The sequence below is a fragment of the Fulvia fulva genome, chromosome 4, assembly GCF_020509005.1.
Source record: "Fulvia fulva chromosome 4, complete sequence".
Taxonomy (NCBI): Eukaryota; Fungi; Ascomycota; class Dothideomycetes; order Mycosphaerellales; family Mycosphaerellaceae; genus Fulvia; species Fulvia fulva.
In genome coordinates, this window is record NC_063015.1 from 674,211 (window position 1) to 690,561 (window position 16,351).

At 54.2% G+C, this 16,351-nt stretch overlaps 11 protein-coding genes across 11 annotated transcripts; 4 read left to right on the plus strand and 7 right to left on the minus strand.

Annotated features, from left to right (window-relative positions):
• Positions 1 to 448: 448 nt before the first annotated feature.
• CLAFUR5_20173 (uncharacterized protein) lies at positions 449 to 999 on the minus strand (the record flags this gene model as incomplete). The annotated part of the gene is made up of 2 exons (XM_059463010.1): positions 449 to 484; positions 742 to 999. 2 exons carry the CDS (start codon positions 997 to 999, stop codon positions 449 to 451), a joined length of 294 nt encoding a protein of 97 aa, XP_059318953.1.
• Positions 1,000 to 1,652: 653 nt separating this feature from the next.
• CLAFUR5_04024 (uncharacterized protein) lies at positions 1,653 to 2,621 on the minus strand (the record flags this gene model as incomplete). The annotated part of the gene is made up of 1 exon (XM_047903172.1): positions 1,653 to 2,621. The coding sequence occupies one exon, from the start codon at positions 2,619 to 2,621 to the stop codon at positions 1,653 to 1,655; it is 969 nt and encodes a 322-aa protein (XP_047760241.1).
• A 1,234-nt stretch (positions 2,622 to 3,855) lies between these two features.
• CLAFUR5_04025 (uncharacterized protein) lies at positions 3,856 to 4,503 on the minus strand (the record flags this gene model as incomplete). Its single annotated transcript, XM_047903173.1, has 1 exon — positions 3,856 to 4,503. The coding sequence occupies one exon, from the start codon at positions 4,501 to 4,503 to the stop codon at positions 3,856 to 3,858; it is 648 nt and encodes a 215-aa protein (XP_047760242.1).
• Positions 4,504 to 5,378: 875 nt separating this feature from the next.
• CLAFUR5_04026 (uncharacterized protein) lies at positions 5,379 to 6,576 on the plus strand (the record flags this gene model as incomplete). The annotated part of the gene is made up of 2 exons (XM_047903174.1): positions 5,379 to 5,557; positions 5,610 to 6,576. 2 exons carry the CDS (start codon positions 5,379 to 5,381, stop codon positions 6,574 to 6,576), a joined length of 1,146 nt encoding a protein of 381 aa, XP_047760243.1.
• A 466-nt stretch (positions 6,577 to 7,042) lies between these two features.
• Positions 7,043 to 7,828, plus strand: CLAFUR5_04027 (uncharacterized protein; the record flags this gene model as incomplete). The annotated part of the gene is made up of 1 exon (XM_047903175.1): positions 7,043 to 7,828. One exon carries the CDS (start codon positions 7,043 to 7,045, stop codon positions 7,826 to 7,828), a length of 786 nt encoding a protein of 261 aa, XP_047760244.1.
• Positions 7,829 to 8,171: 343 nt separating this feature from the next.
• Positions 8,172 to 8,513, minus strand: CLAFUR5_04028 (uncharacterized protein; the record flags this gene model as incomplete). Its single annotated transcript, XM_047903176.1, has 1 exon — positions 8,172 to 8,513. The coding sequence occupies one exon, from the start codon at positions 8,511 to 8,513 to the stop codon at positions 8,172 to 8,174; it is 342 nt and encodes a 113-aa protein (XP_047760239.1).
• Positions 8,514 to 8,951: 438 nt separating this feature from the next.
• Positions 8,952 to 9,862, minus strand: CLAFUR5_04029 (Glutathione S-transferase-like protein ustS; the record flags this gene model as incomplete). The annotated part of the gene is made up of 4 exons (XM_047903177.1): positions 8,952 to 9,131; positions 9,192 to 9,588; positions 9,640 to 9,724; positions 9,787 to 9,862. The coding sequence occupies 4 exons, from the start codon at positions 9,860 to 9,862 to the stop codon at positions 8,952 to 8,954; spliced, it is 738 nt and encodes a 245-aa protein (XP_047760240.1).
• Positions 9,863 to 10,256: 394 nt separating this feature from the next.
• CLAFUR5_04030 (mRNA-capping enzyme) lies at positions 10,257 to 12,407 on the minus strand (the record flags this gene model as incomplete). Its single annotated transcript, XM_047903178.1, has 2 exons — positions 10,257 to 12,166; positions 12,221 to 12,407. 2 exons carry the CDS (start codon positions 12,405 to 12,407, stop codon positions 10,257 to 10,259), a joined length of 2,097 nt encoding a protein of 698 aa, XP_047760969.1.
• A 443-nt stretch (positions 12,408 to 12,850) lies between these two features.
• CLAFUR5_04031 (40S ribosomal protein S19) lies at positions 12,851 to 13,501 on the plus strand (the record flags this gene model as incomplete). Its single annotated transcript, XM_047903179.1, has 3 exons — positions 12,851 to 12,944; positions 13,088 to 13,148; positions 13,204 to 13,501. The coding sequence occupies 3 exons, from the start codon at positions 12,851 to 12,853 to the stop codon at positions 13,499 to 13,501; spliced, it is 453 nt and encodes a 150-aa protein (XP_047760968.1).
• A 414-nt stretch (positions 13,502 to 13,915) lies between these two features.
• Positions 13,916 to 14,440, plus strand: CLAFUR5_04032 (uncharacterized protein; the record flags this gene model as incomplete). Its single annotated transcript, XM_047903180.1, has 1 exon — positions 13,916 to 14,440. The coding sequence occupies one exon, from the start codon at positions 13,916 to 13,918 to the stop codon at positions 14,438 to 14,440; it is 525 nt and encodes a 174-aa protein (XP_047760967.1).
• Positions 14,441 to 15,345: 905 nt separating this feature from the next.
• CLAFUR5_04033 (uncharacterized protein) lies at positions 15,346 to 15,618 on the minus strand (the record flags this gene model as incomplete). Its single annotated transcript, XM_047903181.1, has 1 exon — positions 15,346 to 15,618. The coding sequence occupies one exon, from the start codon at positions 15,616 to 15,618 to the stop codon at positions 15,346 to 15,348; it is 273 nt and encodes a 90-aa protein (XP_047761211.1).
• Between the last annotated feature and the right edge of the window lie 733 nt (positions 15,619 to 16,351).

Here is a 16,351-nt window from a genome sequence, read left to right on the forward strand (position 1 = left end):
GCTCTTCTTATATTCCCCATCGCCAAGCCATCAGTGACCCCGATGTTCATCACTCTGCATACCACAACCCCGTTCACTATTGTTCCGCCAATCTTTCGCATCGCCAAGCCCTCCCCCAACTCGTTCGCAGATGCAATGCCATGCTGCATCGCTCGAAAAGGCTCCGAGATGAACTCCAGATTTCTCCGCTTCGAAAGGCGGCGAAGCAATATATAAGGCTTGGCTGTTCCTGCAGGTGGTGTGGAGTGCATGAGGGGAACGTGCGGAAGCGATATGCAGGTCGATGGAAGGGTTTCCTTGATCACTGGACGACGCTGTGGGGCAACTTCACTTGTAATGATGCTGTGTTGAAGGGCTACATTGTTGGTCGATTACTTGGATGATGAGGGTGAGAGGTATCGATGCTGACGAGCCGCGCTGGCGCGCAGGTGAAGCCCCAGCAGTCCGATCAGTCGAAGCTGACGATGACCGTCGAAGGTAAGACCTGGTAGCATAATCAGTTCAATGTCAATGAAGTGGAAGGATAACTACCGCCTTAAGCTGTGCTCTCTTAGCTTCACCGCCATCGATTCTTCCCTCGAATCGACGCACAGCTACTAGTCCCTCGCACTACATAGAAGTGCCAGCACAATCGCGAGGGTGATTTGGTCTCGCGGTTGACTCCGCGGGCGTATTTCTTCCTCCTCGCCAGGACCTCCTTTCCCTCCTAACGAGTCAGAAAGGGCGCAGCCACCCACCCACCTGCCGCACCCCCCGAGCCATCAGCTCCGCCGCAATGCTGTCCAGCAGCACGTCGAGCCGCGCGCGCTCGTTAGCCTCCAGGTTCTCGTGGAACCAGTCGACGAGCAGACGCTCGTACTCGTTGCCGCGTGGGCCTTGCTGGGCCCGGTTGATGTAGACCAGCACGGCGGTGCTGGAGAGGTCGTGGTGCTGGCGGTGGAGGGTGTAGAGGCGCGCGATGGCGCTGCTCAGGACTTCTGTCACGGCTTGGTCTGCCATTGTTGGTGGATGTGGGTGGTTGTGGTTGTGGTGGTGGTGGTTGTGGTTGTGGTGGTGGTGGTGGTGGTGGTGGTGGTGGTGTTGTGGATGGTAGTGGTGTGCGCGTTGTGTTGTCGTGTTGTCGTGCTGTTGAGTCAGGCTATTCTGCTGAAGAATTTGCTTTAATACTACGGTGCGCGTGAGGGTGCTAGGATCTGAAACGCCAAAGCACGCCTTTCTTCACTTGAACGTAGGATAGCCAATGGATGCTCCGTTTTGGAGGCAGTGATCATGGTCTGTGCAGCGGAAGCCGTTGGACGACAAACGCTGCAACGCTCGAATCGCTTTGGTGGCTCTCACATTGCTGCATGGGCTTCAGGTGCCATGCACGCCCTGATGCTATTGTATTCAGCAGCTTTACCTTGCGCTTCACCTTGCGGTACATCAGCTGTCGCACGATCTGTGCATAGCGGATGTCCTTCGGAGACGCTGAGCTGCAGCTATCGCGTTGAGTTGTGACCTTTTATGGAAGAGAGTCGGGTGTAGGCAGAGCAAAAGACAAGGAGCTATGTCAAAGCATACTTACATATTGCCATCCTTGGTACCTACCTCCGACCTTCCCACGATCCTACAGCCATGGTGGCCTCTCTTCAAGTTCGTCTCACGGCATATGATTAGCCTTCCTCCTCCTCGATGGCGGGAGATGGGGCCCAAGCTTTGTCCTTGTACTCTCTGATGATACCAGCAATGTGGGATCGAAAGCGTCGATGACAACCGCGTAAATGGCGCCAGTCTGGCACGTACCCGATTTCCATCCACTCACAGATCATGCCGCTCAGAGTGTGACTAGCAGCGTCAACAGTGTTGATGTTGAAAACCCTCTGGACGACCGCGTACATGTGCGAGACGAGCTGGACCCAAAGATAGCCATGCCCTGTTGAGCCGATGCCCCTGGCATGTATGATTCTGCAACTCGCGATCTTGCACTTGGACCCGTCGCACGCCCAGATGTCTGGAAAGCCGTGTGCCAGTTCGTGTAGTATTGTCATGATCACGGAGTCTCTTGTGCTGGTTCGTTCGCTATAGCGAGCTTTAGGATCGACTCTGATAGAAATCCAATTCCTGGAACCACTGTCCGGGGAGCATGTCATACCATAGCGGCGCTCGTCCTTGTACAAGTCGTCTTGCCAGTCGAAGTTGCATCGACTCAATCGTCCCAAAAAGAACACTTCGCCAAGTAGTCGAAGTCCTTCTTGCATGTAAGGCAGCTGCTGGTGGCGCTGGTGCCACTGAGGTAGCCACTCGTGCCAATGCTTCAGGGCCGCCAGCTGCTTCTTGTTCCAGCGCAGCTTGCCCTTGCGAAAAGACGAGATAGCCTTCCGCACAGGGTCCGTTGCGACATGCCCTCGTCTTTCGAAGCGGAGCTTGGAGCTAGATCGCAAGTTCCGGAGGGTAGTCGTGGCGTGAAGTCGTTGCCCAAGGGTATAGCTCGATCGAGTCTTTAGGGTGGTGATGATGGCAGATCTGGATCTGTGCCTGCCATACTGTTCGGTGGCTTTGCTGCGGGCTATGGTTTCCCGAAGCGTTGGCTTAGATGATGTTGATGTGCGTCTTACTGCCGTGGCGCCGTGGTATGAGCCCATATTGTGGGTATTGTAATCTTTTGCACAGCGATGAAGGGCGCGCGCGATAAACATATAGACCATCTTCGACAACGGGCCCACTGGATGCACATACCTGTGACTCACCTGAACCTGTCTCGTACCGTGGCTGAGTTCCATAACGATCAGTCGAGGGTGTCTTGCAACATGTCTGAGACGTCCAGTCTCAAAGCTCATATATCCTGCCTTGGCTTGATGATGAGCCAGTGCGCCAGTACATGTGCCGCACATGGGTATAGCCAGAGGCGAGACGTTTGTCCAAGTTTCCAATAGCATGCTTCCAATCAGGTCCAACATCACAAGCATACTCCCTAGGCATATCTGCCACCACAGTCTGGAGACTTGTAAATCGTTCGCTTCGCACTAGGTCCCGGAGATTTCTGTTCGTTGCAGCACATATTTTCCCAGGATTGTCCTTATTGCACCCGGGAATCGTCAGCTTCCTCAAGTTGGAGGGAAGCAGATCAATGAGGTGTCTTCCATCCGTTCTCGCGTCCATCACGATATCAACGCCAAGCAGCTCCCACATCGTAATCGTGAGCACGCGCAGGTTTGAAAGTTCTTGCAGGCTGCCAAGTCCTTCAACGGGCATGGGCGGATCCTCATCCCACTCCGTCGATGAATACTTGTCGTCTTCAGACATACGCCAGTATGGCCATGAAGTTGCTGACCAGTCAAGCCAGGCCACTGCGAGGTCTGTGAGGCTCCGTCCGCGATCCCGGAGGGCGTGACCGATCTCTGTCATGGATATTGTAGTGTACGGCTGTTCTGGCGAGACAATGCTGAGGCTTGTCAATCTGGGACAGCAATTGAAGATGGTATGGATGCCCAGCCTGTCGACTGGGCATCTTGTGAGCTGCAAGGCTGTGATTGAACCGAGCTGTGAGGTCGGCTGGCCAAAACGAGAACCTCTGACATTGTAAGCATGGAGAGACAGGCGTTCCATCGAAAAGCCCTGCCAATGCCGGGCGATTTGACCAAGGGGTGGTCCAGGAGAATGCAGAGTTGGGTGGGCGAGAGACAAATGCTTCAGCATAGAGCAGGGTCCTCTTGTACGTCGAGATGCACAATGTGTTGCCCCGTGTCGCTAGGTACCCAGTTGGGATCGATCTCAGGGAAGTCATCGATACTCAGATTGGATATCTTCGGGCATGCCAGTATCATAGCCAGCACGACGGTCAGCGATCCCCAGGGATTCCGCTGCTTTCTCAAGAAGTTATGGGCTCCGAGGATGAAGGATGGTCTTGGCAATGCTCTTATAGTCGTCCGCTGTCCAGGCGTCGCGGAAGTGCCCATAATGTCCTCGCTTCAAAGCCACCTCTTGACGTGCCTCTGCGCCCCGCCTGCGAATGATGTTCAAATCTTCAAGCTCCGGCCATGGCCGGGGGTCTACATCTTCGTTTGTGCCTTGCCCAAGCTCTTGCAGATCCTCGTTGCGTGGTTCATGAAGCAGGCTTCGACGAATGCTGTACCAGTCCCGCCAGCGCAGATCATGGCCAAAGATGTCTTGTCCCAGGAGCACACGCCGAACGAATTTTGTGCGGTGTGGACGAGCAGCGAGCGCCGCTAGGAACAGATCTGGATCGACAAGATCCTGACCGGGATCCGTTCTGTACAGAATTGATTCTGCAACGCTGTTGAAAGATTTCGAGACAACGGATAGTCTGCATAGGGTCTTGAAGTTCGAGCTCAGGGCCCGCCGCTGCTCGGGCGTGTAGCCGAGTCGGTTTGGAAGGCCATGGGTACGGTCGAAGTCGTCCTCTCGGTTGAGGTCGACGATAGGCAGCGGGAGCTGGAGGTGTCCGAAGATTGTAGCAAGGAGTTCGTCCGGCAGATCATATGTCGTCTGAGCCATGTTGCCCATCGAAGTTGAGGATGATGATGTCGGACGCGACGCGACGGTCGGCGGCACGTCCAGCCGAGATCTGGCGATGCTTGGAAATGTTGTCCTCTTGTTCCCGACACACTTGCAGCGCAACTCAGTTCATGATGATACAGTGTGAAGTAGTGCTTGCAGAGCAGAGATGAACGCAGTTTTCCCTGGCATGCCAGTGGCGGTGCCTTGATGTGTCCTTGGTACATGCAGCACAGCATTTGTCGATGCTTGTCGATCTCATCGAACGCGGAGACGTGAATGTCGACAGGTTCTGCCGGTTCTCGCTCTCTCGCTCCCTCTGCTCTATCAGCGACATCATCTCTGCGTCGTTCGTTGGTCCCATCATCGTCGTTTGATGGTGTCGATATGAGATGCCACCAGCCTTGCACGTTCGCACCTGTCCTTCAGATTCTGTGATGCCTCTCTGTGGCCAAGATGAAGGCCGGATCACGAGCATACTGCAAACATCGCCCGCGAGGATTAGACTTGCGTCGAGGTTGCAGAAAAGCCCATACAAAAGACTACTTCGACAGAAACTGTGCCGACGCTCTGCACAATCGCAATGGCTGGCCTGCAGATGTATCGACGATGATCGTGTAGACGCGCAGAGCAGTGGACCCAAAATCTAGCAAGTCCTTCGAGAATGAGAGTAGTGGCGAGGACACGGGCAAGAATTTCGCTTAGTGAAGAGGTAGGTATCCGACGGTCTTGAATCGATGGCAGATCCGGGAGTGATGAGCTGAATTTGCAGAACGCGTGCTTTGCTTTGACACCTACTGACAACACCACACACAACAACACTGCACGCTGCCATCATTTGCTCGCTCTTACTACGACAATCGCCTTCACGACTCATCGCCACCATGAACTATCAGGTCCCCGAAGACATCGTTGCTCTCGTCCTGGAGGAGTTCAAGCTACCAACAGCAGAAGAGATCGCCGAACGCCGTCAATGGAGCGAAGAGTCGGCCGACCAGCACACTGTCGAGGTCAAGGCGCTGTTAAAGACTCTAGCGAGCTCGGCACTGGTCTCGAAGGCGCTGTAGGTCGTGCATCCATTTGACCTGTCGAGTATCACTGACTCCTTCATCCAGCAACCGTATCGTCGAACCACTTCTATACAGCCAATCTCCAGGCCAGAGCCTTGCCGATCCTCGCCAATTCGCTACAGCTCTTATCTCCCGACCAGGCCGCGCCGAAGGAGTAGCACATCTCGTGATAGAGACACATCAACGCCTACTGCCGACTTGGGCACAAAAGTCGAGTCGCCACCGACGATCAGGTCACCACCGACGACCACCTATCGCACCAGCGAGGTCAACAAACGATCTATACACCGCAAAGCTGCCACAACTCATCGATATCGTACGGCAAGCACTGCCGATACATGGAAAAACTCCCTCTCGGGCCTTCAATGGCCCCATCTGCAGAATCATCACCACCCACCTCCACCCAGATCGGTGCCCCGAGGACGCACTTCTCTCTCTCCTTTTCATCATGTGCTGGAACATCAAGACGCTGGACATCTACTGCGGCGAAGACTTCCACCAGAGCCTGCTGTGCGATACCATGCTCGTTGCACCACTTTACCACGAGGCATATCACTCTCTTACAAGCATACACATCCGAGCAGAAGAAATGGGCAGACATCACGAGTCGCACAAAGTCGTCCCAATCCTAGCTATGCACAAGACACTGGCTCTACCAAACGTTACTCACCTCACGGCAACTCGCGTTGGAGCGCGCGGTCATCCCATGGCGTTTCCACCTACCATTCCCAACACGACAAGGCCAAATGACGTTCCAGTAGCACAGTGGCGAAAGCCCTGTGAAAAGCTACACAACATCACGCATGTTCACTTCCGCGCGTGCTGCGAGTTTGACATCGTTGCTATGTTCTCGTTGCTGGATGCATGCTCGGGGCTGGAGAGGTTGGAAATTACACCGCGGCTCGACATTGACTACAGTGATGATCCGATTTGGCAGATGGTGTTGGAGCATGTGAGTGGGAGGCTCCAGTACTGTGGACATAATCGCGGCATGGTATCTGTGGAGGAGTAGAGCCAGTCCTTGCATATGCAAATCTGGGGGTGAATTGATTAACATAGCGTGAAGCATAGGAATAGAATGCATCAAATCGCCGCGAAGCGCTTCTGCCATTATTTCAACTAACAGGCTCTGCCACTGAGTGACCTACTATTCTGTTCAACTTTCCATTGAGACTACGGTATTATGCCCGCGCCACAGTCCGGACTTGCATCTCGAAAGCTGGAAGAAACCCTAATTGAGCCTCCCTAAAGTCTCATGCAGGCCGAAACTCAATCCCATACCATGATCCATCCACATTACAACAGCTACTATGCCTGCAAAAATCCGAACCCAATTCTCAGCACGGCGCACACCCGCATCCCACCGGCCATGCGTCCTTCAACGCAAGCGTTACCCTGAATCGCAACGTGCATCAACGGCCTCAACCATCCAGCGCACACCGTCATCCGAAACAATGACCCAAAAGCTCATTTGAGCCATGGCATCGCCCTCAATGCTTCACCGAGCCTCCTCACGCCTCTCCCTCCGCCGAAAATCCACATCCAGCAGCGCCAGCACCGCAACACCTCCTGTCCCATCCGTGCCGCAACCTTACAGCTCAACAACGACCAACTCATCCCGCACCTCCCAAATCCCACGCCAGAACAAGCCCGGCCGTGTCCTCGACGCTCCAATCTACCACTACCACAAAACCATGACACCCTCAATAGACGACCTCTACGACCAACTCGCAACCACAGCCAAAGGCTTCATAGAATCCACCAACGCCGCCACCCCTCGCGATAACAACCCCGACTACGATCTTATCCGCAGCTACGCAGCGCCCCACTTCCGCATCGAATGGGCGCCCAAACTCTTCGCTCGCTCCTCCCCCGTGCTACGCGAAGCCAAAGATATCGACGGCTTCCTATCCCACATCAAGACCATGTCCGCCAACCTCTCCACCTGGGCGATCCTCATCCAGGACTTGTTCGTCGATACGAGACGGAGGAGTGTAGTGGCCAGGGCGGATTTCTGGATGCTCCCGAATGGAGGGGAAAAGGTGTGTAATGATATTGTCTTCTTTATGAAGATGGACCAGAGCGGGGAGAAGATTGTTGATTGTACGGAGTATGTGGATCCGGAGGCTAGTAAGGTTATTCGGGATAGGATTGCGGCGAGTAGGTGGGAGGGAGGTGGTGGGGTTGGGAGTGGGAAGGTGCCGCCTGCCGTTAATGGGGCGAGGGGTGATGAGGGGGATCGTATTGAGGTTGCGAGGAAGTGAGGGATCGATAGATCGGATGACAGACGTCGCCTGAATAGTGCGATGGAGCAGCTTCGTGTTTGGGTAAAAATATTGTCTGGCTAGCCGTTTTGAAGACGAGGTGTAGATGAGATCTTGTTGGTTTAGCCATTGCAATGAAAACATCCTGGTCGCTTGACACGTCGAATGAAGTCGTAGAGCCATTTCCAAGTTATCCAAGTGCTGTTCCAATAGTTTCCAAGCTCAAGTTGTGACAGGTGGGTGCCTCCTCCCGATTTTGACCGTACCTCTCCATACCATCCATTGCATAGCAACGCAGCCCCGAGCCGGCTCACATCTCGGTCATGACGACGTCCTATGACTTTCACTCACTCGACTCCTTATCTTTCGCATCCACCCCTATCACCTCCCCCCTCCTCTTCCTCTCCAAGAACCCCTCATACCCAACCCTCCTCTCATCAATCCCATCCGCCAACCCAGGATCGATCCACCCTCTAACCGGATTCCCAATCGCGCCCTGCCTCGCGTCCCAGCTTCTATCCCGCTGTGCCCAACGCTGCACCGTCTTCGCCGGTAGTTCAGACACTGTGCCGAGGAAGGAGGGGAACTGGTCGTAGACGATGTAGCGGATGTAGCGGCGGCAGGTTGTGACGATGGTTACAGGGTCGCGAGGGTCGGAGTTACCGCTGGGATTGGGGGAGGACATGGTGTGGGAGGGACGCTGTGCGGTTTACATTGGGGTGATGAGAGGAAAGAGTGTGTTGGAGGAAGAGCGATGGGTGAGGGTCGGCGGTTGAATGTTCTTCCCCTGCCTGCAAGGTACAAATCATGACCTCGCGACTTCTCGTGTGTAAGGACGTCCACCATAACAGCATACTCTTCCTTTCAATATCGTTCATCGAGACCACAGAGTCGTGATAGGGACATCCATATCTATGACCCGTTGGTTGGTGGCTTTCAAGCCTCTCGGCAAGTCATCTGCCAATCAACACAATCATCTCCACAGCTCGACTGCATCAAAACGGTCTCGCTACTTAGCGACGCATCAGCGTGCTCAAGCAAAGCCCTTTGCCTCAATAGTACATCGAAGCGCTCGACGACAATCAACCTTGTTACCAGCCCCAGCCACACACCATCTCGAACTTCAATCATCCCTCTGGATCCACTGCTTACTAGCCTCATAAAGATTCCCCAACTCCGGCTCACACATGCTCAGAAATTTCTCGTACTTCTCCTTTGGGAACTGACTGAACATATGGATCCCTGCGACGAGCATGAAATCGCCATAACTGGGCTCGCTGCCGAGGATGAAGGGGCCTTCGTCCTGAGACGAAGGATGTTAGTATCGATAGTGTGAGCATTGACGTTAGGGAAGTCGACCTACCCTCTTATACTTCTTCAACACCTCCCGAATCCCCTCGAACCCAGGCCTTGCCTTCTCCCACGCTTGATCTCCACCGTTCGTTCGCTCGAGTTCATCGAGTGATGCGCCAAGTTTGCGCTCGCGATCAGCGTAGAACCACTCTCGATCACACTCTAGAATGACACTCCTCGCAATCTCGGGCATCGCCACACTTGGCACAAGGGGCATGATTGCCTGTCCAAACGCCGGCATCAGCTCCTCGTGGATCTTCAGATCAAGATGCAGTGGTGGGGAGGGATGGAGTTTCTCGAGGGCTGGGGCGATGTTGGCGGAGTCCATGAGGTAGGTACCGTCGGGGAATTTGATAAGAGGAACGCTGTATTCTGTCCAGGCTTTCTCGCCGTTGGGGGATACGCCGCTGGGAGGGGGTGTTAGAGGGACTGAAAGATGGGGAAGGAGGGGATCTTACGTTGCAGCGACAGTGTCTCGAACTTCTGGAAAAGGGACCCATTGCGTCTTGTAAGAAATGTTCTTGTAATTCAGGACGAGGCGAGCTATGGACTTGTGTAAGCACTGCTGTTGAGGCAATGCTTCAGGCGAGCATCGTGTGACTTACTCTTCCAAACATTTGCAGACCAAGACCGACAGCGTCCTTTGCTAGGCAGGTCGTAGAGGATAAGTTCGTTGGACATAGTGATCGATCTTTGCTGGGGCCAAGATGTTGATGCGGAATTCGTTGCGACAATGAAGTCTCAAGTTTCGTCTGTGAATTTGTCAGTCTGCGGGTAGCACAGGCAATCCTCATATGTAGCCAAGCTTAGCACTTTGGAATCATCGAAGCTTCGCCCTTAGTTCCACCGCAATGGACAGTAAGTCGTGCCGAACGATGGATGCCTACCCGAGCTGCATCAGAGAGCTCCACAGCTCGAGCAATCTGACGTTGTGTGAAGCTCATGTGGAGAAGAGGATTCCGCCTATGGTTCCCCCGAGCCTTCCCGTTATGGGTCAATGATAGGGCTCCTGCAGCTCACACAACATGCCAATGTCCAAATCAACGGCCGTGTCGTTGTACCGTCATGTCTCTATTCATCCTACAATAGTACCGCGCCGCTCAATACGCGCTTCATATCTCGCGTAAAGGGTATTGATAAACCAATCGTGCTTAATTCCAGGCGCTCTCTTCTCCGCGAATTCCTTGAGTGCTGCTTCCAGCTTCCAGCCCACGCGCTCGACCAGGTAGCAGCAAATAAAGTAACCAGTTCGATTAAAACCGTAGTGGCAGTGTACTCCAACAGTCGGCTGGGTGTCAGACCCAGCTCCAGCAATTTTGGGCGATGCGCGTAAACTGTCGACAAGCCCGACGAACTGCTCCACCTCGTCTTCAGTCGGCGGCTCCTTCGATACTGTTGGGAATTTGTGGTACTCCACTCCATTGTCTTCCAGACCCTTCTTGTCGTAGACAGGCGTGTCGTGGCTGATGTCGATTACCATAGCCACACCATCCGGGCGAATCCTGTAGCTGTACTTCTTGACAAACTCGCGTGGGTTGTGAGCCTCGTCGATTTCTCGCATCGTCTTCATGGCACGAAAGACACCGCCGATGGGTTCTGAGCAGTTCTGGACTTTCTGCCATTTGGCCAAGTTCTTGACGTCCCATTTGTCGGTAGACATGAGGTGTCGCAGTTGCCAGGACGGAGCGAGGCGTTCGTCGACGTACTTAGCCAAGAACCCCTCTATAAGGGACGCAAGGATCCGAACATCCTTTGATGCGTATAGCAAACCATGGGAAGATTGCGGAAAGACGGTCGTCTTAAGCGCAAACGCGTGCTTTGATTCTGTCTGTGCTTCCTCAATGGTGTGGCTCTCTGTTGTCAGATACGGTTGCTCATGCTTGTTACTGCTGAGTCTTCTGGCAGCAAGATCGACATCGCCCGCTACGGCAGGTATGATCGAAGTCTGCTTTGGTTGCTGTGATTCTTGTAAGTCTCCGAGCTGATCGGGAGCAACCTCTTCGATGTCGGCACTGTCTTCCACCGCTTTATCTCCTGGCAGATGAGCATCCTTCATGGGGTCTTCGTTCTCAGTATCGGCATAGTCTTGTTGGCCACCAGCACTGTCTTGTCTCTTCGTCTCTTCCGTCAGCCAGTCTGTGATGAGCTCCACGTTCTCCGGCGGCGCGAGTGCATCTTTCTTCGCAGCCACCAGGAACAAAGGTACCTTCATGCCACTCCAGACCCTCTTACCAAGTAACGACTCTTCTCCTTTCTCTGCAGTCTTCTTCTCCTGCAAATAGATTCCGAGTAATACTTTCTGGAACACCGCTGAGCTGGACTGTTCGTTGAATCGCAACTGAAGTCGCTTGGTTTCAGAGTCAGCATGCTCGCCAACAACTCGCAAAACACTCCTACTATCAACGCCACCTCGGCGGTCGTGTAGTCGAACGAGGTCGAAGAGTGGCGACCAGATCCAGTTTAAATACTGGATGTTCTGAAGTTCGTGCTTAGTGATGGTGGACGAACGTGGACAAAGTGCTATCATGCCGAGAACATGCTCGGAGCACAAATGTGCAAGTGGTGATGTATTTGAAGCGAGAAGTGCAGAGATTGAACAACCCATGCTGTGCCCAACGAGTACGACCTTCTGATTACAATCCTTGTTACGGAAACGATCGATGGCTGCGAACAGAAGCTCTGCGAGAGCAGTGGTAGTGTATGCTTCATTCTCCTTCGGCAAGAACTCCGACCGACCGCATCCAGGCAGGTCGATTGCCAGACATGGTGCGATGTTGACGAGTGATGTTAAGAGTGGTGCGAATTGAGCAGCTGAACCCCCAAGCCCATGCATGAAGACTAGTAGTGGAAGATCAGCTGGCAGGTTCGCTTTCTTTTGATGTTCATGGTAGAATGTGCGTATCTTCGGGTAAACATGACCAGATGGTGTCTGGTACTGCTCGAAGCGTGTGCCCTTGACCAGCAGGCCCGGGTCGGTGGTAGTCGCTTCGTCGAGTGTTAGCTCGTTGGCATCGTTAGTATACATTGACCGATACATACCGTCTTTCTTCTTGCTGACGCCACGTGAGGTTCTCTTATACACGAACCAAGCGAGTGGTGCCAAGCCGAGTAACCATGTAAGTGTTGCTGGCAGGATCCACGACCTCGGTACTGGTGTCTGCAGCAGGCGTTGCAGTCGTACAGGAAGCCTCTCAAGTGGCAGCTTGGCGTAGAGGTGTTCAGCCATGCGGAGCCAGTTGTTGGGTGATGTCAAGCGATCCTATCGGTCGACGAGTCCAGCAAACGACGGCATGATGCTCAACGCGCTGGGTGATACGGTGCTGCGGGGAGTAGCGAGATTGTCTGGAGTGTCAATTGGCAGCTTGGAACATCTGTCGTGCAAGGATCGGTGGGTGACGCGCTGTCTTGCTACACGAAGGCGAACGAAGGTGAATGTTGCTGTCCAGAAACTTGATAAAGAAGGCGCGACCACGCTCAAACGCCGAAGATACTCCGATCATGTGACGCCGTGCCAAGATTTTGCCGGCGGACCTTCCCGGCGGAACCTCACAATTCTCACTGTGCGATCAAATTGATCCCGGTTGTTCGTCACACCGCGCAAAGGCTCCATCGTCAACACCACCACCTCCACCTCACCCACTCCTACCACCACCCGCCAATACCGCCATCATGCCTGGTGTCTCCGTCCGCGATGTCCCAGCCGACAAGTTCATCGACGCCTACGCCGCCTTCTTGAAGCGTCAGGGAAAGCTCCCAATCCCAGGTCCGTGAGCACCATACCAGGAAGAAAGATGGAGGAAAGACATACACATACACAATATGAAATGCACAATGGCATTGAGAAACTTGAATCTCGTGTGGAACGAGGGACTATGAAGTGTCAATTGCTGACACGATGGTCTACAGGTTGGTCCGACACTGTCAAGCTCTCCCACGCCAAGGAGCTGCCACCACAGAGCCAGGACTGGTAAGAACATACACATTCGCTTGCGCATGTCACATCACTCGCTCATATGCGTCAGGTTCTACGTCCGCGCCGCCTCTGTCGCCCGCCACATCTACGTCCGCAAGACCGTCGGTGTCGGCCGTCTGCGCAAGGCCCACGGTGGCACCAAGAACCGTGGCTCGCGCCCATCTCACCACGTCGACGCATCCGGCGCCGTTGACCGCAAGGTCTGCCAGGCCCTCGAGAAGATCGGTGTCCTTGAGACCGACGAGGAGAAGGGTGGCCGTCGCATCACTCAGTCCGGCCAGCGTGATTTGGACCGTATTGCCCAGACCACCCTCGAGCAGGAGGAAGAGGACGAGGATGACGAGTAAATGCTCACCCCCATCGTAGCGCACGAGGAGTGACGATACTCGGGAGCATGTATCATTTGGCAAGGCGTTCGGTTGGTCAGAAAAGCATCGATGAGGCTGCTGGCTGGAGCAACGAATGAATACCAGTTGATACCCATTTCGCAAAAGTTGTGCTGTTCTGTTTTGCACTCTCTTCCTTCTTTCGACCCTATAGCCCACACATCGGCCCTTTATAGTACACTTTCCCTCTCCCCGAACACAACCCATCTCCAACCCATGTTCTCCCTTCCATTTTCAGCAACACACTTTATACCTCCCTACCAGGCTCCCTGTCTTCGCATCTGCATGCCAGGCACCCGCATTCTCCTTCAGCTGACTAGCAGGTCCAGACTCAAGACATCAGGTCACCACACAGTCGTTACAGCCATCATCAACATGTTCGAATTCGAGCACGCCGGCGAAGTCATTGACACCATGCTCAACCTCATGCTCATCAACCACGAACGAGACCGCGCAGCCCTGCTCCGCGAGAAGAATGCCCTACGAACACATGAAGAAGACTTACTCGACAGAGAGCGGAGAAGACACAAGTATGAGCGAGCCAAACTGCAAAAGGAAAGAGCCAGGAGTCTCAGCCGCGAACACCGATCCAAATCTACAGCACTGCAAAAGGAAAGAGCCATGAGTCTCAACCACGAACACCGATCCAAATCTACAGCACAGCAAAATCCCACTCGCCGAGCAGCAAGCCAACCACGAGTCCCAACGACCATGCCACTAAATGCTCCCAAAGGTCCACTCCCATCCATACCCAGGCACCAACAACCCAATCATCAGACTACCCACCGCCCCACCCCCAGAACAGAAGAACTCATAACCCTCTCCCAACCCCGCGATGAGCGCTTCATCCAACAAACCCCCGCTGGCGGCACTGCGAAGACGAAAAAGTCCAAACGATAATCATAGCCCGCGACGACCCAAACCTCGCCCGTCTCTACCACGCCGCGCCAGAAAAGAAACGGCACGCCGCTATCGTTGCGTCCCGGCCCGGGTCAGACGTACATCCCGCGCTGAGGAATTTGCCGCCGACGCCGCCTGCTAGCCCGGCTAAGACGAAGAAGAGTGCGGATTGGGTTCCGCCTGTGAGGACGAGTTCGAGGCGGCCAGATAGGGGTGAAGGATGAGGAGGGGGTGGCGTTTCCGGCTGTGATGGGGACAGGGGTGGGGAGGGCGCAGGTTGAGATTGTGAGGAGGAAGCAGGAGCCGGTTAGGAAGCCATCCTTGGTTGGGGAGAGGGTTGATGAGGCTATGCAGAGTTCGAGGGGGGGGGGCTATGAAGGGTAGTGTTGGGGGTAGGTGTTGAAGCAAATCGCTTTGGCGGGAGGTCCGATGCTGAATGCTGATGACGTGGTTCGACAAGCACACTCTGAGGAGCCTGATGAGCACGAGGAGGATTCGTGGAAGAAGATGTTGGAGGAGTGGTGATTGTGATGATGTTGGGATCTGTTGGGTAGGGTGCGGATGAGCGGGTGTACCTTTGCTGTCTGGTTTGGTGTGGTATGAATCGTTGGGCGTTGAGCGTTGAAGCGCCAGGTTCCCAGAATGAAGGAAGAGTATGTTTCCGGGTTGGAGGCAAAAGCGATACCGTGTTCTTCAAATCTGTCGACTTTCCTGCAAAGCATCATCCACGATCCAAAGGACTGGGTGGCTCGAGTGAAGAGGTCGATCGACGTATTGAACTCCATGACCAAGATCTCACAACCTACACTTTCGCCGTCCGTAAAAGGTCCCCAGACGTCTCTCCCTGAAGGCAACACCGCCCTCTCCACCACTCCTCCCATCCCAACTCCCAACTTCTTCACCCTTCAAATCTCAATCTCAACCTCCGTCGTAGCCGGCCGACTCTGACAAATAAACACACCCTGCGGCCTATCCCCCTCCGGCCCATAAACCTGTCCCTTCACAATCTTACTCTCACACGTCCCACAAATAGCACTCCTGCAGCCGAACTTCGGCTTCAGGCCAGCTCTCTCGGCGAGTTGGAGGATTGTAAGATCTTCGGCCGCGGTCCATGTTGCGGTGATTTGGGATTTGGTGAAGGTGACTTGGGCAGTGCCGGTGTCTTCTATGTCGACCATGATGGATAGGAGGGGAGGCGGAGATGTGGGGGATGGAAGGGGGGAGAGGTGGTGAGGTGGTGGAGAGGTGAGGAGTGGAGGTTACGAAGACGTTCTCGGGTGAAAGATGACCCGAGGCAGTGGTTTGGCCTATCACACGCTGTACTGTGATCAAGTTGTTTGGCACTGGGTGCGTTTGTGAGGAGTTAGTTAGTGTTCAATAAGATTCGATGGCATCAACAGATACCGCGAGGAGTGACTGCAGCTACGAAGCTAGGCCTCAACGACGGGTATACCTGCGAGTTCACCATTGACCGAGATGAGCTGAGGAAGCCAGATTGATGTGTATCAACCACTGTGCCTTGGATCACAAATGGAGAGTATCGTGTGTTACTACATCTAGTACCTCCAGTCGCACCAGTGCTGCCATCGACTTCCTTGCCAGTTGCCGTCGCCGTGGTAGTTGCAGCTTTCGCGCCAGGAACCTATGTTGGCGTCAGCGTTCACTTCGGTCGAAGGCGATTAAGGTGAGGAGACGAAGTCTGGTCTCATGCGACAGCAGGCACGGGAGACGCGAAGCCTTTCGTTCGTGGCAGAGAGGACTCGTCGCTCGGTCGAGCACTCAATATTCCCAGAATCAGTGACAAATCCAATCATCGCTGCGACTCAAGACTCTACCTCCATTTTCATCCCCGTACGGACAGCAAAGCGCGCCGGGCTTCGCCCGGCCCGCAAAGCTATCCGCTTTTAGCGC